The 22,500-nt window shown below is 41.4% G+C and overlaps 1 protein-coding gene across 1 annotated transcript in view; it reads left to right on the forward strand.

Annotated features, from left to right (window-relative positions):
* LOC135206994 (uncharacterized) overlaps positions 1-22,500 on the forward strand; it is a 183,705-nt gene that overhangs the window by 52 nt on the left and 161,153 nt on the right. The window contains exon 1 of the mRNA XM_064238618.1: positions 1-5,366. This exon is cut by the window's left edge and continues 52 nt beyond it. Coding sequence (XP_064094688.1) covers positions 1,925-4,756 — 2,832 coding nt within the window. The 5' untranslated portion in view covers positions 1-1,924 and the 3' untranslated portion in view covers positions 4,757-5,366. The remainder of the gene's footprint in view (positions 5,367-22,500) is intronic.

Raw genomic sequence — 22,500 nt, forward strand, 5'->3', positions numbered from 1 at the left:
TTTTTCCATCTCACGCCATTTCCCCGGGACGTTTATTGATGCTTCTCTTTATTAACAGTTTTTTTTTTTCCCCCTTTTTTTAAGACGACCCTCTAGAGCTCTGCAGGTGCTCCTCTGCCGCCGGACCTGTTAGCACCTCCGGGAAACGATCTGTCATCAACGTGTTTGTGTGTGTGTGTGTGTTTGGGGAAGAGAGAGAGAGAGAGCCCATTCCGCCTCGTACCTGTGCAATTTCGTCGGGCGTTTTTTTGAAGTGCGGAAGAGGTGTGCACCGTATGTCAGCAGTGGTGTTGTTGCGTCGGAAATCTACTGACTGCAAGTGATGCGTTGTTGCGTTATTGTTGTTCTTCGAAACGAAACGAGTATACCGTGAGATAGACATAAACCTCCCCCGCATATCAGTCAAACAAGTGATGAGCGAAAGTGATTTTTGGATCGGAGGGGAAGAATTTCATACTTATTGATAAATCGCTCCTTCCCTCGCAAGCTTTTTGGGAGAGAACTGGTTCATTCCCCTCTCACAGCAGCAGCAGCAGCAGCACCGCCAGCAGGAATACCTCACTGACACCTCCTGACGGATTTCACCCTGCTGCGGAAGATGTGATGATTGATTTGGCCAGCTGGTTCACGCTGGGGATGACATACGAACACTGAAAAAAATAAATTACAAACAAAGCAAGCATCCGAACAGGTTGGAATCGATGTTCGATAGATAGTTGCAAACGGACGAGAGAGTGTTGTGTGTGTGTGCTCGCACGAGAGAGAGAAAGAGTGAGAGAGAGCGAGAGACGGGTGGGAGAGAGAGAGAGAGAATATGCACCCAGGTTGAGTGATGATGTCAGACAAGAGAGTGAGCTAGAGAGAGAGAGAAAGAGAAGGGCAGAATTAATGGACGTAAGCCTCTGAAATGTATTCAAACACTTTCTAATGAATAATTGACGCGATGTGGAAACTGCCATCCCTCTGTCCTATGAGGAAAAGTCAACAGTGCTTGTATAAAATTGCTCTCTTTCCACATGCTTTTTAAAATGTCTTTTGCCTGGGGCCCGCTTTGATCTCGTTTGATTTCACTAAAGTCGAGATAAAAAAAAAAAAACTTGAACGCTTGTATACGTCGATCTTAAAAGCCGAGGAGGAATAAATGATTTAGCTTGTGAGAAATCGACCGAGGAAAAAGTCGGGGTGCTCGTGAGAATTGGTGAATGGAATCACTTGACAGTAATTATTTGCCAAAAAGGAATTTTAGTGAATGAAGTTTAAGGATGTCTCACGTGACGCGTTTCGTCGCTCACCATAAAAACCGGGTGTTGCATTCGTAACAGTATTCGTGACCTTTTCAAGAGCGCATATTCGATTTGGGACACAGTCTCTCTTTCCCGTTGAAATGGGAAGTGTAGAAAGGACTCGATCATGCTGTCATGAGAGATACAAGGAGACAGAATGTCTCTCTCTTGAATGGACAAATTAATGAGGACATTTTAATTAGTGCGAGAATGTCTTTCATCTCTGTCCGTTCAATGTTTATCTTTCGTTGTCACGATGCCAAAAAGGATTAGCTTGTATTTTTTCGAGTTTGTTTTCCTTTCCGATTCCACCCGGGGCTAGAATGTCTTCAAGTGGATTCTGTGAATAGAGCCATTTTAAAATTAATATAGAGATATATATAAATATATATAAAGAGATATTGTTATCAACTTTATATACTTGTTGAAGATATATCGGTCAATTCTACCTCATTTCAACTCAGAGCGAATGAGATGCTTAAGAAATAGATGGAGCACTTTAAGAAAAAAATACTGGAATCATCGGACGTGACGTGAGTAGACCAGCGTGCAAAGCGTGACGAAGGAATTGGGCGCTCCTCATCATCATCATCATCATCATAATCATTATCGTCACTGTCAACATCATCATTTCGTCCACGATGGATTCCACTTACTCCTCCCACCCGACCCTCCCCCTGTCCTCGGAGGACGAGCCCCCCCGCCACTACCACCACCAGCAGCAAATCCCGCTGGAACTGATCGATTTCCATCGGCCCTTCGATATCGAAACGCGCCTGGATGACACCTCGGAGTTCATCGAGTGTTGCCCCCTCGATCACACCCCCACCCTCGGCAACAAGATCGTGGTGGTGTCGTCCTCGTCTCCCAATTCCGGAGGCCGACCCAACGGCCTCCCGTCGTCGGAGTTCTCCGAGGAGTGCGAAATGGACGGAAGCTACACGGAGTTCGTCGAGACCCAGTGGACGAAGGGGGCCAGCAGTAGAAGCAGCGGGAGTACTGGCAGCGGCAGTAGCAGCAGTAGCAGTAGTAGCAGTAACAGCAACAGCAGCGAGGGGGACGCAGACAGCGACAGCAAACAGGAGAGCATCGACGCCATCCACGAGATCCGGAGCGAGTCGGAGAGCGCGGTGGTGAGCGCGCCCTTGCACGGGCCCTCGGTGAAGTGCGTGTGTGTCTGTAACAAGAAAGGCTGTGAATTTATGAATAAACCCTACGACACGCACAGCATACGCGAATCCCCCGTCAGCAGGATGTCGGTGAGTTACAAGTTATCCACCTGGTTGAGGTCGCTGACCCGCTACGGGAGAACTCGCTCGCCTTCCATAGACCAGGTGGATGCCTGCTCGAAAGTGCACCCGGAAAGGAAACTCCGAATCATTCAGCTGTTAAAAAAGAGGCCCTCGAAGGAGCAGACGGTCACGTGTGGGGGGGTCAAGTCCGAACCGAAGGCGCTCAGTGCCATCCGCAGATATATCCCGAAGATCGCCATCCGAAAAACCTCCGTCAGCTCAGATGGGTCAGAGGAAACCCTGAGGTCGTGCGAAGTGTCGGTGCCAAGGACACTGGGGGTCCTCTTAGGCCTCTCCTTTATCCTGTTAGGTGTGACGTACGACCACGGCGTTAAGCACGGCGTGGACGACCTCTTGCAGGACTGTTGGTCGTGGCTCAGGACTAGTTATATGAACTTCGGGGACGAATTCGTGTCGTACAACAGCATCTTCTTCAGGATGACCAACACGGACGCCTTATACGGGGAGCCGTACCCCAGGTACGGACCGAACAACACTAAAAAAGCCGTTTCGAATCTCACGCAATTCCAAGAGGCCATCAATAACGCCGATCCTAGATTTCTATTCATATTAGAGGGTTTGAAATTATCCGTCCAAATCAACTTTTTTAGCATTGACGAGAACAGCGAGAAGCCGAGTTCGCGAGTGATAGTGCACGAGAAGGGTCCGCTCTTCTTTAGGATCTCCTTCAGGAGGACGTCGGGCCTCCAGATAGACTACGTCCCCGAGAGGTCGAGGATGACGCTGTCCACGCCCTTCCAGGTGTACGACCTGATGAAGATGATCATCCTGAGCAACGAACTGCCCTACTTCGGGTTCCACATGCACGACCACCACAAGACCACGCCCAAGGCGCTTCTCACCATGATCATCGACAACCTCAAGAAGTTCAAGGTCGACACCACCTTCCTCTCGAGTATTCAGGCACAGATTGAGAAGTCGAGGATCAAGAGGTCCCCTACGGCGGCGGCGAGTTCGAACGGCACCTTGCCGAAGGACATCAGGGAACCGACGGAGAGGCCCACCCAGGTCACCCAGGTGTCGAGGAGCCCCCCACCCACTTCGCCTGCCCAGTCCACGACAGCTACCTTATACAGGCAGTCGGAATCGGGCACGACGTTGCCTTACAACAACCAGAGCACACTCATAGCTGCCCTCGAAAGAATACGGAGGTCGACGGAGGAACCCACGCTAGTGAAGGCGTCGTGGAAGTCTCTCGAAGAAATATCAAGCAAAATATTCCTCCCTCTTCCTCTCGATACGAAAAAGACCGTATTACTCCCAGTGCCGTTCATCAGGAGGAATCTGACGCTGAAGTACAGGCATCAGGTGAACATGCTCGGCCTCCCGGGCTACCAATTCATTTTGGGCAACGACAAGGACAAGGAGGAGCCTCACGGGAAGCCCGAGCTGTACCCGTCCTTGAGCTACTCGAGGGTCAAGGATGGGGAGGAGCTGGACCCCACCTCCAACCCCCACATCCAGAGGCACAAGAACAACGAGCGAAAGAAGCACCACCGCCATTCGAAGCACCAGACCTTCCTCGACGGCGACTCGCACAGGAACGGCTTCGACGAGGTCCTGGGCGTGGTCGACCTCGAGCCTTTTCTGCTGGAGACAATCGGTAGGTTGCTGCTCATGGGCCGTCACCTGGAGCACTACCCTTTCTGGCTATCAGCTCCGCATTTCCTCTCTCTCACCAGTCGCATCAAACACGTTAACAAAACGCACGCTCCCCCCTCGGAGACTCTGCCATCCACGAGTTCGTCAGCCAAGGTGCCGTCCCTCGATCAGGGCAAGCCGAAGGACGCCCCTCCCACCACAAACGCCAACAACATCCTGGTAGGAGTGGACGGTCTGGACGCCAACGAGTCCCGTCACGGATCGTTCATCTATTACCATCCGATTTTAGGTGTCCCCATCAACGCCTCCCTCGCCGTCCAGGTCGGTGTCCGCCCTCCGGAGGGAATGCTCCACGCCCATAAACTCGTGCCGATCCTGTGGGCTCGCGCGCAGGTCGAGGAGATCCCGGGGACGTTATGGTATATCCTGTGGGCGGCTTGTCACCTGAGAGAGACCATAATGGCCATCCTCATCATGACGGGTATGTTCATCATCACCTGTTCGCTCACCTGTGGGAAGAAGGGTAAGGGGACGAGGGAAGGTCCAAACAGTGCCTAGGTTAGGTCAGACAAATCATTGATCGGTTTCAAGCGAGAAAATTATGTCCGACAGTTGCGTACCAAGAAGAAGAAAAAAATACAAATACATACAACAATAAAACAGAGGAATGAGGGGTGTTCGGGCGGGCACTCGACAAACACGCAGAGATCGTTGCCACTTGCGAAATAGAAAGAGATTATTTTTTTTATTTTCTAAACGATACTTTTTGCAAGATGGCAGCTCACGGACTCAAGCAAGCACTCTAGTTGAAAGAGAGTAAAAAAAGAGATAGAGAGCGTGACGACTCTAGCTGTTAAAAAAAGTAAAAAAAAAAAAAAAAAAAGTCTTCCCCTAAAACGTGTCTCGCTCGCTTGTGGTTGAATACAAATCACACAGTTTATGATTGGCCGATTCTCTGAGACTTGTTGTTGTTGTTGTTGTTTTGAGGCTACGCCAGGAAATCCAGCAGCCTTCATCCGAGAATTCGCAACATCCTGCCTGCAACCCCCTCTGCTCTCGACGACGTCCTAGGATGAGAGTAGGGCGTGAAAGAAGTCCTCGAAGAAGTCTTCCTAGGGACACGGACTGACAATCAGTGCGATCACGAAGCCTCCAAAATTTCCACTGAGTGAGTTGACCAAGTTGACAGAATTGTATTGATGCCGTAGTGTAGGATTTTATTGCAATATTATGAATTTTTATGACTGCTTATACTGACTCTTGTTGATGATGTTCTTATATCTTTCCATAGCAAAATCATATTCTCGCATTTGACTTATGAAAATATGACGCCAGGTTATGTTATACACATATTTCCTTTTCCTAGATGATCTAATGTTGATAATAAAAAAAATTGCGTATTATTGTACACACATACACACATGCATATATATATATTATATATATATCTATATATATATATATATATATAGATCTATATATATATTTATATTATATATATATATATATATATATATATATATATATATATAATATATAAATGTACACATACATATTTGAGTATATTCGTGTATATTCTATATATATATATATATATATATATATATATATATATATATATATATATATGTATTAGTACCATACATAATACATACATGCACGTATGTTTGTATACGTATGTTTGTATTAACATATAAATGCAAGAGAAAGGAATCGTTCCTTGTAACTGGTATACCAAAGCAGACCAAAATACTATGTTTATCTACACTTTAACCCACAAAAAAAAAAAAAAAAAAAAAAAAAAAAAACTCATGTCTTGCCTATCTCTGGAAAGAAAACGAAACGTTTGAAACGTTCCAATTTCCGAGCCGGACGAAACAAAAAAAAAAAAACATTTAGAACGTTTCCCTTCGCTAGAGTCTTGGGAGGGTGTTTACGGGGTGCTGGTGGACGGGTTTTGGGTTAGGGTGGGGTTGGGGGCGGGCAAACAATCCCAAAGTGTCGAGATGCAAATGCTCTACCAATTCCCAGACGTGGTAATAATCGGCAGAGTGTAAGTAAAGGGAAAGGGAGTGATTGGACAAGTTTAGAAATTCGGATGTTTGGGGGGTGGGGGTGTGTGTAGGAAGAGCAATTGCGAGCTTGCTAAAGCAACAGGGATTTTGCAATCCATGTAATAACAGATGCCGCCTCTCTCTCTCTCTCTCTCTCTCTCTCTCTCTCTCTCTCTCTCTCTCTCACCCTTAAAGCTTTTCTAGTGTTCGCCAAATGGCTGCGATCCGAGAGAGGATTTCTTGTGGATTCCCGGGAAAGGTGAAAAGTGGGGATTTCATTTTTGTTCCTGGAATGAGTTACGTAGGATTTCTTTTCTCCAATTTATGGTGTTTGGATTTGGTGTGGTTTTTAAATATCAAAATAATAATAATAATAATAATAATAATAAATACATGATTTTATTATACAATCTGCTAATGATTATTATAATCGTAATTACTAACTCGCGGAGTTAAGTTTATTTTGAAAGACCATCCTCCCTTTCTTTCCCCTTCCCCTCCCCTTCCCCTCCACCTTCCCCTTCCCTCCTGCCTTCCCCTTCCCTCTTCTTCCCTTGTTTTTCCTTCTTGCCCCTCCCCCTTACCCCTAAAACCCCCTGTGCACTTTAGCATCTGGTGACAAGACTTTGCTCAGCCTTACTGAATATTCATGGTCAAGGGTGTGGGGTGGGGCAGGGGGAGGGGCCCGGTGGGTGGAGAGGTCAGTGAAATTTGGGTAAACCACTTTCACATTCAAATGAACCTTTTAAGTTACAGATGATGGGCTGATGGTCAAGTGTCATAGTTTATTTATGTGTGTATATATATATAGATTAATTATATATATATTTATATATCTCGTGTATGTATATATATGGTATACATACATACATGCATATATGTATATGTGTGTGTATATATGGATATAGTATGTACTCTTGATTTTATGCAATTCCAGGGTTGTTGACAGAAACGTAACTTTTGAGTAGTTTATGTAGCAAGAATATGTATGCTCAGTATGGACACTGTTTCTCTCTTAGGTGTCGATGATAATCTCTCTCTCTCTCTCTCTCTCTCTCTCTCTCTCTCTCTCTCTCTCTCTCTCTCTCTCTCAGGAGGAATCTGAACTCGATAAGAAAACACGTACTGTGACAGAGAAACATTACTTGATAACACAGATTCATTATTCTCCAGGACTGAACGAAGCACTACTCAAAACCAGGGAGAAACATAGTCTTCTTCCTCGGATAGCCGAAGATTCCTGAACAGGAACAGAAAAACGTCACTCGTGCTCTTATAGGGAGGACGAACGTTAATAAACCCGTTTCGTCGCGTGATCTAGTCCTGCGCGGTGTTATTGTTGAGATAAAGCAAAAAAACGCCTCATTAGGGTCCATTCCGCCACATCATGAGTTGCGATTCGGTGATGGCTGTCATGACTTACCCGTTTTATTGTCGCGTGATAGCTGTCTGGCTGTCAGTAGTTCGCTGGTAATGGCTGTAGATAGTCTATATATCTTGGCTACTTTCTGGTCTACAGATTTAGAAAAGACGTCAGTTAGTGATCGTATGTGTGACGCCATTACAGCGTTGCTCACACCGGAGTTTGCATTGGGGGAACTCTATTGGTTAAATTAGAGTTTAATCATAGGAAAAGTCCAATTGTAAAGTAGAGTTTAACAAAGGGACTTAATTGTAAATTAGAGTTTAACATAGGGACGTCATTATAAATTAGAGTTTAACATAGGGTCGTCATTGTAAATTAGAGTTTTAACATAGGGGCGTCATTGTAAATCAGAATTTAACATAGGGGTCGTCATTGTAAATTAGAGTTTTAACATAGGGACGTCATTGTAAATTCAAGTTTAACATCAGAACGTCATTATAAATTAGACTTTAACATAAGGATATTATTGTAAATTAGAGTTTAACACAAGGACGTCATTGTAAATTAGGGTTTAACATGGGGATGTCATTATAAATTAGATTTTAACAAAGGGACTTAATTGTAAATTAGAGTTTAACATAGGGACCATTATAAATTAGAGTTTAACATAGGGACGTCATTGTAAATTAGAGTTTAACATGGGGCATCATTGTAAATCAAATTAAACATAGTTAAGTCGTCATTGTAAAATTAGAGTTTTAACATAGGGACTAAGGGTTGGTAAAATTTCAGTCATCGAACGTCAGTTTATAAAATTAGACTTTAAACATAAGCGGTCCCATGTAAATTAGAGTTTAACACAGGGACGTCATTGTAAATTAGAGTTTAACATAGTGCCGTCATTGTAAATTAAAAGCTATTTAATGTCGCGTTTATTTTGATAATACCAAATTTCACTGTAAAGTTTTTTTTTTTTATGTTCTACCTGTAAGAAAGCATGACTTTGACACGGGAGCATAATCTTAGTATATCAGAGAACAGGTCGAAGATCTCAGTCCTTCAGAGAGAGAGAGAGAGAGAGAGAGAGAGAGAGAGAGAGAGAGAGCAGCAGGCCTTCAACCGTAACTCATAACGTTGACGTGGTCATCGGGCCGTAAGATGATTGTTTGCCAAGTAAATAACAAGTCTTGAAGTGAGTGCGTGATTCCCTTCGCAATTAAAAAGGACCCGCATGCAGCCACTACATTGCTCCGGGAATTCAAATGATGTATTGAGGAAGGAGGAGGTTGGTTCTCTCTCTCTCTCTCTCTCTCTCTCTCTTTCTCTCTCTCTCTCTCTCTCTCTCTCTCTCTCTCTCTCTCTGATAAATTTGACAGATATCTTTACTTTGGATTTTCATATGCTGCCTTCCTGCTTCATGTTTTAGTGACTCTCCAAAATCTCTCCTCTCTCTTCTCCTCTCTTATTCTCTCTCTTCTTCTCTCTCTCTCTCTGATAAATTTCTTCGATTTTTCTGTGCTTATCTTTATTTAATCATTTCCTATTTCATCTTCAATGAATCTCTCTCTCTCTCTCTCTCTCTCTCTCTCTCTCTCTCTCTCTCTGATAAATTTCTTCGATTTTTCTGTGCTTATCTTTATTTAATCATTTCCTATTTCATCTTCAATGAATCTCTCTCTCTCTCTCTCTCTCTCCTCTCTCTCTCTCTGCAATGCAGCGAGGGACGGTTAGATGACATGTCTCCTTCGTACATGCACATAAACAATCACGCGCTTTTCGTATGATGCATGACAAAATTATATGAGGCTATAATATATATTTATGCTCATTGAAACTGTAATAATTATCCCGCTTGTGTGTTCTAAGGAAATGGATATAAATCGCTAAAGTATTGTGCTTCTGTTCTGACATACGATTTTTTTTTTTATTTCTCCTCCTTTAGAAATATTCTCTGTCAACGTTTTATTTTCCTGTAATATTTTTTTTTCAGTTTTTATCCCCAAATAAATATTTCTTACAGACGACTTTTGTCTCGTGCTATTTTCTTAAGCTTTTCTTCCTCTTTCCCGTTTTTGGGTTACGAGTCGCGGCAACCTGCATTTATTTACCTCTTCTCCACGTGCAAAGAGAAGAGGGAAAGCAAGGGAAAGCGAGAGAAAGCAAGGGAAGCGAGAGAAAGCCCAACAGAAATGGACAATAAGTTTTCCGTCACTTCCGATGAGATTCCGCGTCAAAGGAAGCAATACTTTACAAAGGCTGAAAATGCTTCAGGTTTTTCTTTGTTCATCGCCGCAAATAAGACGAACTGAAAGGGGTTGAAACGTTTCGTCGAGAAACAAAAGACGAAAAGCCAAGATTTAAAAAAAAAAAAAAAAAAAAAAAAAAAAACAAAAAAAAAAAAAAAAAAAAGGCTTGAAACGTTGCTGTTATCACAACAGAAAACATTTTCGGTCTTATTTTTTCAAAGGTTTTTTATTTTTTTTTTATGTAGCTCAAAGATTTGCCTAGTTTTAAAAATCATCTAATACTTGCAAAAACTTAAAAAAACAGTTTTGAATGTCATTTTAAAGGGTTTTTTAATGTTTCTCAAAGACTTTTTGTAGTTTTATATTACCTAACACTTTCAAAAACTCAAAAAAGTTTGTTTTAATCTTGTTTGTAACACGAGAGAGATTTTTTTTTCAGAACTTCAAACATTCCTCGATTTGGGTCGAAAAACCTCAAATATTTTATGAAGTCGTCTCAGGCATTTGGATACTTTTTTTGTCTTCATCTACAACTCTTTTTAGACTAAAACTCTTGGAGGCGGATATCAAACACAAGGGTTTTCGGTTATTTTAATTTGGAATCCCTAAATATCCGATGCTTAGCTGTTACTCATTATCAGTGCCATTCTAAATGTTTTAAAGTCATTACTACCCTTTCTTCTTTTACTTTAGCTCGAGGGACATCGCTGATATTGCTTGGAAGAATTCATAGCTATTCATAATGTATTATTCATACAAGATATGATGGCGGTGTTGATTGCATTCCTGCCGAATGATGACTCGTGATTGCGTCATCCTCTGGCGTCGTCTTCTATATTCTACGTCATTATATGCTGGGCGTGTTCATCGTCATATCCGATAACTTATTCGTCATCATTATCCGATACCATACTTTTCATCATCCGATGCCATGTTCGTCGTCATTATCCGTTGCCATATTGGTTGAAATTATTCAGTGCCATATTCATTATTCATACTTGCCATTTTCCAGTGTCACGTTCGTCCTCATTATCCGTTGCCATGTTGGTCGTCATTATTCAACGCCATCATCCATCATTATCCGAACCATACTTGTCATTTTCCAAAGTCACGTTCGTCCTCATTATCCGATACCATATTCGTCTTCACTACCCGTTGCCAACCTTGTCATAGTCAACCACATGTCACATCCCTGCCAGTTAGTCATTATCCTGCCATTTTATTATTAATCTGTGTCATTTCATTATTTGCTGGATCCCTGTATGCCTTTATTACGAGATGGCCATAATTGGTCGTCAAATTTGTTTTTTTCATTATCCGATACCATATTCGTCTTCACTACCCGTTGCCAATAGTCATTGTCAGTATCCAGTCATTGTCACTATCCTTTGCCATGTTAGTCATTATCTGATGTCACATTCAACATTTGCTGATCCTGTATGCTTTATTATCCGATGCCATATTATCGTCATCATCTCTTGCAATATTTTTCATTACCTGATACCAAATTTTATTTCATTACCCGAGTTCTATACTCTAAAGTCATAATTATGTTTGCCTACACTGATGTGTCAAGAGCTGCTCTTTCTCTTCATTTCTCGGAGCAATGAGTTATGCATCAGCTTGGAGACGGGAGTTCACCTCCCAGCAACCAGTTATAACCGGATTTATCCCCGCTCATTTCCCAAGCACCCTAGAGGATGCAACGGTTGACCTATAACAGGCCAGGTAATGCAATGCATGGATGAGATGCCTCACCTAATTGCACAACGCATAACTCCATTAGTGACGTCCCCTGCAGTAGTCATTGGAAATTGTCCAGCGTCAAGGTCAAGAAGTTTGCATTGATCTCTGTGTCTTTTTGTCGTTTCACTCATTCTTGTGCTCGTCAGGATCCAAGAAAATGAAGGGAATAAGTTTTTACCTTTCCTCCTTCTGTGTTAAGGATGTCGTGCAAAATTGGAACTCCAGAAGGTCAATTGAAGATGCAATGTATTACTACTCTAATACTATCCTCCTTTTTTCTATTTATTTATTTATTCGTTAAAGTTTCTTTTTATTAAGTCATCTCTTCTTGCTTTATTTTCAATTACCTTCGGTTACACCTTTCAGATGAACTCCATATTCACGGAAAGCTTGAATTTCTAAGTTAATAGCCCCCGTTTGCCTGTTCCATATGAATAGGGACCATCTTCTGAATAATAATAATAATAATAATAATAATAATAATAATAATAATAATAATAATAATAATAATAATAATAATAATAATAATAATAATAATAATAATAATAATAGTTGTCCAAAAGGGACAAGGTGATATTCGTGTTCATAATTTGGTATATTGCGTGACAGCTGTGCGTTCATCTTTTTTTTTATAGCCTATTTATTTGCTTATTATTTCATTTCAGTGATTCTGTATCAGCGATATACATTCAGACAACAATAGCATGATGGCGTGCAGTTACAGCAATTTTATTTAGTTATTTTATTCTATTGTCGTTGTCGCTGCTTGTAATGGCAATAGTAGCAATATCATTGCTGTTTCTCTTACTCTGAGATGTCTCTGCGTGTTCTGCTGTTGCTTATTTAGCCAAAGCAACTTACGTAATAACTGTTTGCCGTCTTGCCCCTGCAATATTTGCTTGAAACGTCTTAGAAGACACGAAGGCGTCGTGTAAACGTAGGTATTTCACAATATCCGCAACGTCGTCTGCAACACGTGAATGATCCATCATCAGATTGTACGAGTATTAAATCTGAGACTAGATTGCTGTAATAAGATAAGAGTATGTAAATACATCATAATAAAAGATGGGAGGAAAGCGCATTGGCTTGAGTCTTAACATGCAAGGGTCAAGGGGGTTGGTGTTGCAGGAAAGGATGAAAACAAGTTGTTCTTGGGTCGAGTTTGGTAGTTTTGACTCGATGGGATTCGTACGTTTGGTCGCCATGTGCCTTCGACTCTGAATGAAATGATGTTGAGTAATGGCCTTCTTACGATGAGGTTGAGTATTGGTTGTTTAAGACGCGGTTGAATAATGGCTCTTTACAGTGAGGTTGGATAATGGCCTTTTACAATGAGGTTGAGTGATGTTTTTTTAATGAGATTGAATAATTGCAAAATTTATATCAAATAAGGGTATAATAATAGGTTATACACACCACATATGTATATATATATATGTGTGTGTGTGTGTATGTGTGTTTGTATTATTTGAACATAAACTATCACGTGCTTTCATGCAAGGTGTACTGTATGCAAAGATGACTTCATAGGTGCCGAGCGAGTACTTAAGTTCCAATTTCTTGAACTTTATAGTTATTAGTGACACTATCTCTCACCCGAGAGGTATTGGGTTCGGTCTCAGCGTCAAATATAAATTTGTTTTAATATAGAAGTATGAAGGGAGCCGAATTGAGTTTTTAATATATTCAGATTCTAATGATTCTTTTTTTTTCTCTTCTATGCTGGTGTTATTAGTATACCTCCAATGCTCATATTTTCGTTTAAAATAATAACAAAGAGGATCTAAGTCCAGTGTATTTGTTCCGTACTAAAGACAGTAAGAAATATACGTAGTCGAAAGCAGTAAGTTAAACGTGGGTGGTAGATCCCGTAGAGTGTATGACGAGTGGGATCTGTAAATGTATTCTATAGTATTCAATGGGTACTTTTGTTTATCAGGCTGTAATTTTTACTTGTTCTCTTGTAGAACACCGTTGGGGTGTGGAACAGCCTCACAATAATAATAATAATAATAATAATAATAATAATAATAATAATTCTTTTTAAAAAAAAATATGAAAATTGATCCTATTTACCTAAACACCTACATATGAAGAATTGAAAAGACATTATGAAATCAATTCGTCTGACGTAAATAATATTTTCAGCATGAATTAAAAATTCATGATAATAAAAGTAAAAATATTCGCATTTGAAGTTTGTGCTCCAGTTTGGGTTGCTAGTTTTTCCTTACCTTCGTCACCTAAAGAAGAAGAAAAAATACACATACAAACTTTTCCCGGAAAAATCGCGTTCTTTTCAGCTCGATCGCCGGTGGGAAAATCGCCAATACACTCAGTCAAAGGGAGGAATAAATGGTCGTATTCCTTTCGTGAAAGGTTCGACGTGTATTGTCACCTGAGCGCGTCTCTTTCCATACCCTTTTTTTTTAAGCAACTTTATGACGTTTTTATTGATTTTACTTACACACACACGCTCTCTCTCTCTCTCTCTCTCTCTCTCAGGACGGTCTTCCCTAACTGGTAATCATTGAGAATTACTAGACCTATTGAGCTATTATTTTAATTTCCATGTTGATTCTCTCTCTCTCTCTCTCTCTCTCTCTCTCTCTCTCTCTCTCTCTCTCTCTCTCTGCAATGCAGCTAAGGTTTATTTATACATGACTACCATTTGTTAAAGGATTTACACGACTCGGCTCTAGAATTATAAGGTCATCAGTTAAGGATTGCACGACTTGGCTGTCTTGAGTATAAGGACGTGTGAGCTTTTTATTTTCGCGGTAGCCAGGTAGCTAATTCCCGTTGCCTTTTTGGGGGTGGGTTGGACTGTTGGTGGGCTGGCGTAGGAGTGCATGAGGGGCAGATAAAAGAACGTTATATTCATTCATATTATCCGAGCATTCCCCCCCCTACTCTTTTTCGTGGATGGGCTTCCGTTGATTTTATTTTCTTTTTTGTTTTGTCTCTTGGACCCTACACGCTATTTGCCACCCGCCCTCCCTAAGACCTTCCCTCCTTCCCTACTCCCCCCTCCCTCCTCCTCCTCTCCTCCCTTCCCTTCCTCCTTCCTTCCCTCTTCCTCCTCCTTTCCCTCCTCCTCCTCCTGCCTCCTCCTCCCTCCTCCTCCTTTCCCTCCTTCCCTCCCCTCCTTTCCCTTTCCTCCCCTTTCCCTCCTCCTCCTCCTCCTCCCCCCTCGGGCCCACTCGGCCTTTTCTCTCAAATAAAAGGCTCTGAGGATGACAATAGCCATTCGTAGGACACAGAGAGAGAGAGAGAGAGAGAGAGAGAGAGAGAGAGAGAGAGAGAGAGAGAAGAGAAGGAAAGCGATCGTTTTCCAAAGGGAAAGGGGACGAAAAAATAACGAAAATGGTGTAAATGAAGTAAAAGAAAATAATAATAGTTACACCCGGACGGGAAGTTTAGAAAAAAATAAAAATAATGAAGCATGTTCGTACCGCATTGTCTGTTAATGATTCTCTCTCTCCTCTCTCTCTCTCTCGTCTCTCTCTCTCTCTCTCGTGACCCTAACCTTTTTTGGGGGGAAGGTTAGGCGGGGGAGGGAGGGGGTGGGTTTGAGTAGAAACCCCTTTAATAGCAGCATCGTGCTTCTTCCACTGCAGCACGAACCGCAAAAAAGAAAAAAAAAAAAGACAGTGCTGCATTTTGGAACCATTTGCATGACGCTGTAATGGCTGTAATTACAAGTACTATTAAACTGCTGGCCACTGCCCATTCCCTTGAGGTCTTCCTGGCTTGCAGAAGAAGATGAAGAATAAATGGAGAAAAAGAAATGAAGAAGAAAATGTAGACTAAGAAGAGGAGGGCGGGTGGAGGAATGGGTAGATACAGGTATACCCTTCGGGGAGACATGAACGCAAATTTGACCCGTTGCGCCAGTCTGTAGTTACGGGTCAACCCTGGTCACGACATATGCGAGACTCAAGAGACTAATGACGACTAAGTCTCGACGTGAAGAAAGCAATTTCAAAAGCATCGGATGCTAAGAGGTCCTTAGATGGCGATTCGGGAAAAGGCGGAAATGTCTCGTGCAAGAAAACAGTGGAGAAGAATTTAAAAATTTTATTTGTAGAACTGACTCCTCTTCTTTTGGTAAGCAGCCAGAATGATTTATGGAGATGGGAAGCCATCACTCAGCATTTGTCGGTATTGGAAGTAATAAAAGATGACGATGCTACTGAGGAGACTAATATCGCCTCCTGATGTCATTGCATGCAACCGTAACACAGCTAACGACATTTCGTCATGGCGAATCGAAACATGAAATTGAGGCTAATCGTCTTTGCGGGTTTTCCGAGTCCAGAGGTCCATACCGAGTAATGGGACCTTTCCCATAGAATTTTCTTGAAAATAGTTTCATTGTGTTTCCCTCACCCAACTCACGATTGGGAAAGCAATTTAACCTCCTACCCCAACCTAACCTAACTTAACCTAACCTAGAGGCCTGGAAAAGCGCCTCAGTGGCGTGATCGGTATGGTCTTGGCCTGCCACCTCGGTGGCCGTGAGTTCGATTCTCGGCCATTCCATTGAGGTATTAAAGATGTCTATTTCTGGTGATAGAAGTTCACTCTCGACGTGGTTCGGAAGTCCCGTAAAGCCTGGTCCCGTTGCTAAATAACCACTGTTTCCATGCAACGTAAAACAAACAAATAGAGGCATGAAAAAAAAAAACGGGGCTGGTGCAATACTAACATACATCTCAGAGGAATTTCCTACCGGGCCTCTGGCATCATTTGAATCGCCAGCAATATCTGTATAGAGCACTCAGTCATAGACCGCTCAGGTGTATTTAGATATCCCGCCCAAACGCGGAAAGACAAGCCTCTAGTCTCTCACATTGCTCTAACAAGCCACTTGATATTGATCTAGCGAAGGTCGACATAACCCCACTGGGTTAGTGTTGTGTCACTTGAACAACACTCGCGAGTGTTGTGCAACTTGAGGATAACAACCTGTATGAACGTCTTTGTCATGAGAACACTCCGTGAAGTGTCTTGGTTCCGCCTGCACTTGTTTCGGTAAACAGATGATTCTATTGGAAGGCATTTTTCTACGTCATCTTAGCGAATAGAGGCCAATCATGATTCATTTTTAAAAGTGTGATGAGATTCAGTAATGATAACCAGGTTATCTGTAAAGGATGAAGAAGACAACAAGCGATAACTTGCGATGAAAATAAGAAAGCGCTGTTAAACGAATCATGATTATTATGGGGCCATAACGTCTATCCTGCCTTGTCCCTCTGGCGAGAGAATAGCGCACTAACGATAAGCAAATCCCAAGAAGCCTGTCTACCAGTTTTCCAAGCGTCTGCCCTTGGCTAAATATTGATATTGATAAGCAGGGAAGGAGGAGTGCAGGGGGGGAGGGGCAGGGTCCGTCTTTTAGGGGGGTGGAAGGGGTAGGGTGGGGGTGGCGGGGCGGGGGAGAAGGTCGACTAGAGAGAGAGAGGCCTCGAGGCACATGCAAACGACCCATTAGAAGGACGTAAAGAAGTCAATAGACTTTAATGGCGGCCACTACGCCTACGCCGAGTAGACACACAATTGGTGACGGCCGTATTCCTCGTCGGACGATGTCAAATGGGGATTTCCCCTTTTCGAAGTGTCGCTCCGGGAAATGGCCGGTATGTAGGAAGCTGAGTTATGACCCACGGGGAATATTCTGGGCTCATTATTGCGTGGGTGGGGGTTGGGGGTTGGTTGGTGGAGGGGGGGGGGACACACGCGCTTGCCTACTACTGCTCCGCTATCAGTGTTGAATGGCTGCGTAGTATAATAGATCTGTTTATGCACGCCGGGACATCCTTCATCATTTATTGCATGGTTTAGATATATATATATATATATATATATATATATATATATATATACACACAAAATTTACACCTAACGAGAGAACTAAGCCACCCGCCCCCACCCCCACCCCCAACCCCCCCCCCCCCCCAAAAGAAAATAATCACTTGACACCAAACCTCCCTCCTTCCTTTCTGTCTGTCTAATGCACAAGAGTTAATGTTAATCTCCGTAAGATGATTCTTGAACCAAAGATAATGAGACTCGTGATCTTAGTTTTTCTCCTTGGAGTCTGGAAAGTCTCTCTCTCTCTCTCTCTCTCTCTCTCTCTCTCTCTCTCTTTCTCTCTCCTCTATTTTGCACTCTTGGCCTCGCTCCCTCCCTCCATCCCTCCCTCCTCTTCTGTAGACTCGTAAATACTCTGTATTTTTACTCGAAATCCCCGACAGAAATTCAGCTTCCATTAGCGCCTTACAGCGTCTTTTCCCAGAAAGCCAGATATCATATACGTGTATATGTGGCTTTTTTTTTCTTTAGCCGGAATGTGAAAAAGGTTAATCTTACGAACGCAGAGACAGTCTCGTCTTTGCGGATACGTGGGCGAGTTTTGGTTTTCTGATCAAAATACTGGATTATTGGCCGTTATTGTGATGTTCGTTTGTTGTTGTTGATGATTTTCTTCTAATTATTTTATGTAACACCCAAGATGGGAAATAGAATATATTTGTGAAAGGTTAGCTATGTGATTTTTTTTCTCCAATATGGCCGAAATGGGAGATTTAATTGTATGCTGAGCTTGATATACTTTTATATAGACTGTTTTTAGGCCGTATTAGTTTTATTTCAATTTTGGAAACACAAATATTGCTTCATTATCCATTAAGGTTAAAATTAATTTTATTATTACTTCGAGTTAAAAAAAAAAATTCTATTTTGCATCAAGGTTAAAATTCGGTTTTTGTATACTTTGAAGTAATTTTTTTTTTTTTTTTTGCGTCGAGGTTGAAATTGGTCTTATTTTTACTTGCGTCGAGGTTGAAATTGGTCTTATTTTTACTTTGAAGTAACATTGTTCCTTTATTTACATCGATATTAAAATTCGTGTTATTTTCCTTTTGTAACAAAAAAAATTATTTTCCCTTAAGGTTTCGATCAGGGTTGAAATTAATTTTATTTCAAAGCAAAAATATTGCATAATTTTCTGTCAAGGTTAAAATTCGTCATATTCTCATTTTCTGGCAAAATATCTTCCTTCAAAATCAAAATTTATTTGGTTTTGATTTAGAAAACTAAAATACTGTTCATTTTTTCATAGAGGATAGAATTAATTTTATTCCAATTTTGAAGCAAAAATATTTCTTCATTTCCCTTCCAGGTTGAAATCAATTTCACTTTCGATATTATAAAACATTCCTTCATTTCCCCACTGATGTTAAAATTAATTTGATCTTCACTTGAAACAAAAATATGTTGCTCCATTTTGCAGTCGAAGTTAATTAGGCTCGTTTCGTTTGAAATAAGATAGTGCTTTACTTTCCATCAAGGTTAAAGATCGTTTTATTATTCTTTCGAGTTTGAAATGTTGCTCCATTTTCCAACAATTTTAATAATAATTTTATTTCGCGTCCAATTACGTCTTCTTCTGAAACTCCGAACACGTTAACGGATCCGTCCTTCGCAAAAGTCGTTACCTGTGTCTCTCTGGGACCAACGGCAGAAATGTTAATTAACCTTTGCGTGCCAACCACCACTGAGGCATACAGGTAATTCATGGCACGGCGCACTTGGTCACCGGTCTAACAATTATTGCTAGGACGTGGCACGACAAATATTGCCGTTTTTCATTTTTTTTCCTTGGTGTATCCTGCTGATTCGTGTTTGTAAGTTTTCCGTGCTTTGTTTTCGTATTGTTTCGTTACAAGTTGTTTTTTTTCCTTGGTGTATCTTCCTGATTTGTGTTTGTAACTTTCTCGTGCTTGGTTTTTGTATTGCTTCGTTACAAGGAGTTACAAGGATTAGGATGTCTCAAAGACTTGTTAGTCCATCCGAGAAGACATCTTGTGCTCACTTATCTGTAGGAGCAGGTTTTACTGTGCATTCATGGTGTATGTTCGCCATTATCCATATCTGTAAATGAATATACATGGAGAGAGCGAGGAGAGAGATAGATGAAGGAGACGAGAGAGAGGAGACGAGACGAGAGAGAGAGAGAGAGAGAGAGAGAGAGAGAGAGAGAGATTATTTCTTTTTGATACCAGCAAATGCAATGCAAGAATATCAGGTATGAGTTATCTGTTACCAAATATTCTTCCAGCATATTTTGTCTATCAGTGATGCTGGCCGGTTCCACGTAACGGGATTCCTGTCTTCCATGTGTCCGAAAATATAATATAAATATTTTTATGTAATGATTAGGGTTACAAATAAATGCGAAGATGAGAGATATTCGACGTCCTACTCATGGCACGATAATGAAGTCTAGTACAATCCATGAAAATACTAATATATAAATATGTATATATATATATATATATATATATATATATATATATATATATATATATATATATATATATATAATATTGTTGAGGATTTCGCAACAAAATGCTAAGAATGTCTGTACATTGAATTCAAAGTTTCTCACCTGTATCTTATTTTATTACCATCGCTCTTCCATAGATGCCGAGTTTGGCTCTCTCTCTCTCTCTCTCTCTCTCTCTCTCTCTCTCGCTCTCTCTCTCTCTCTCTCTCTCTCGTCTACTCTCTCTCTCTCTCTCTCATCTCTCCAATCCTTCATCTTATTTCTGTTTTTTTCCGAGATGTTGATGGGGTCGCTGATTTCATCCCAATTTGCATATTTCTAACAAAAAAAAAAAGTGAATCTTTTGTATTTCGGCGTATGAATAACAAGCTTCCCTGTCTCCCTCTCTCTCTCTCCTGGCATGTTCCAGCCATGATTTATTCCTTTTCGTTATGTGCCAAGAAGAATTCACAGGAATGAGAAGGATGGATAGCTTCATTACTAACACGGTCCAGGGGAAGAGTAGGTGGCGATTTTTAAACATTTTTGTTTCTTCAGTAGAAAGACTCTCTCTCTTCTCTCTCTCTCTCTCTCTCTCTCTCTCTCACACACACACACACACACACACACACACACACACAACACACACTTTGCAGAAGACTGAAGAATTCAGTATGGACGTTTAAATATCTTTATTTATGAGAATGAGAGAGAATAGAGATTCGAGAGAATATAGAATTTAGGACAAAAGCCAAGCAATGTGACTCACGAGGTCATTCAATGCTGAAAGGGACGTCAGAGCAAACGGGTTTTTCAAGGTGAGCGTCGCCTACAGTACACCGCGTGGGATGCACTAACTGCCCCAACCCTAACCCCCGTAATTCAGTTTTAAGAGTTATGGCAGGAACTTTGGATTGTGTGGAAGTTATATCGCAAAGAAATGCTTTATTTTTTTACAAAGGAAAGTTTATCGCTGTTTAACGTGTTTATGTGCATGCATATGTATATGTATTTATGCATTTATGTATGTATGCGTCTTTCCCTTTCGTAATTTTTCCAGCCAATCAAGGATTCATTTCGGATGAGGGGAATACACGCCTTACTGGGGAACGAACTCGCTCGATTCCCAATTTCACCGGAACGGTTTAACAGTTGCAGTTGCGAGCAAGCACTTGAATGCTTAATTGGAAAGTGGCTGCTAAGGTTAGCGAAAGTTCGAACAGATAATTGCGCGAAGTTATCCCGTATAGAAAAAAGGGGAATAATAAGCGAGAGAAGTGGAAGGGAGAAGAAAAGCAAATGAATATGCAAGAGCAGACGAAGATGGAATAGATGAGAATATGAGAATAAAGGAAAGCTCTTAAATTTTAGAGCAAATATAGGGAGAGACATAATAAGAGTATATGAGAACAAAAGGGGGCGAAGTAAAAAGATAATACATGGGAGAATAAGTATAAGAAGTGGCTATTAAATTGGTATAATGGGATCTTGGGAGAATTCTTGGATGTTTTACATTCGTCCCGTTTCGTAAGTCTAGTCACGTTAATTTTACACCCGGCTATTCCATGAGCTCTTCTTTATTAGATTAAAGGGTTTTTTTAAAACTCTCTCTCTCTCTCTCTCTCTCTCTCTCTCTCTCTCTCTCTCTCTCTCTCTCTCTCTCTCTCAAGGATATAATTTAAAAGTGAGATAGAAATATTCTCTCTCTCTCAAAAGGATGCCATTTAGAAGTCTGGTAGAAATACTCTCTCTCTTCTCTCTCTCTCTTCTCTCTCTCTCTCTCTCTCTCTCTCTAAATCGATGCCATTTAGAAGTCTGGTAGAAATTCTCTCTCTCTCTCTCTCTCTCTCTCTCTCTCTCTCTCTCTCTCTCTCTCTCTCTCAAAACGGATCCATTAGAAGTCTGTAGAAATACTCGTCTCTCTCTCTATCTCGAATCTGTCTCTCTCTCTCTCTCTCTCTCTCTCTCTCTCTCAAAAGGATGCCATTTAGAAGTCTGGTAGAAATACTCTCTCTCTCTCTCTCTCTCTCTCTCTCTCTCTCTCTCTCCAGGTCTGCTTCTTGTAGTATCAAGCCAAGTAGTCTGTTGTTGTTTTAAAGGCGAGCGAACGAATAGTTATCGTTGCACGTATTGAAGAATGCACCGGAGATACAACACTATACTCCGCGGTTCAGATGAGTTTATACATCATGCTTCATTTGCCCAGCGGTGATGTTGGATCTATTCGTTCGCGTTGCGACGCCAGAGAGGGCGTTTTCGGCGAGTCCATCAATCAAGCGGTCTGGTTAATGGTCTGTCGGTAAACGACGGGGCTTTGACAGGTTGTAGGCGCGATCGTGAATAGACTGGGGAAAGAAGGGGATTGGGGATTTTGCATTCTTCTCTCTCTCTCTCTCTCTCTCTCTCTCTCTCTCTCTCTCTCTCTCTCTCTCTCTCTCTCTCTCTCTCATACACGTAAATTGTGACATGAATTCATCTGATCTTTTTTATGCCCGTAGTGACATATATATATTATATATATATCTATATATATATATATATATATATATATA

The sequence above is a fragment of the Macrobrachium nipponense genome, chromosome 31 (assembly GCF_015104395.2).
Source record: "Macrobrachium nipponense isolate FS-2020 chromosome 31, ASM1510439v2, whole genome shotgun sequence".
Lineage (NCBI taxonomy): Eukaryota > Metazoa > Arthropoda > Malacostraca > Decapoda > Palaemonidae > Macrobrachium > Macrobrachium nipponense.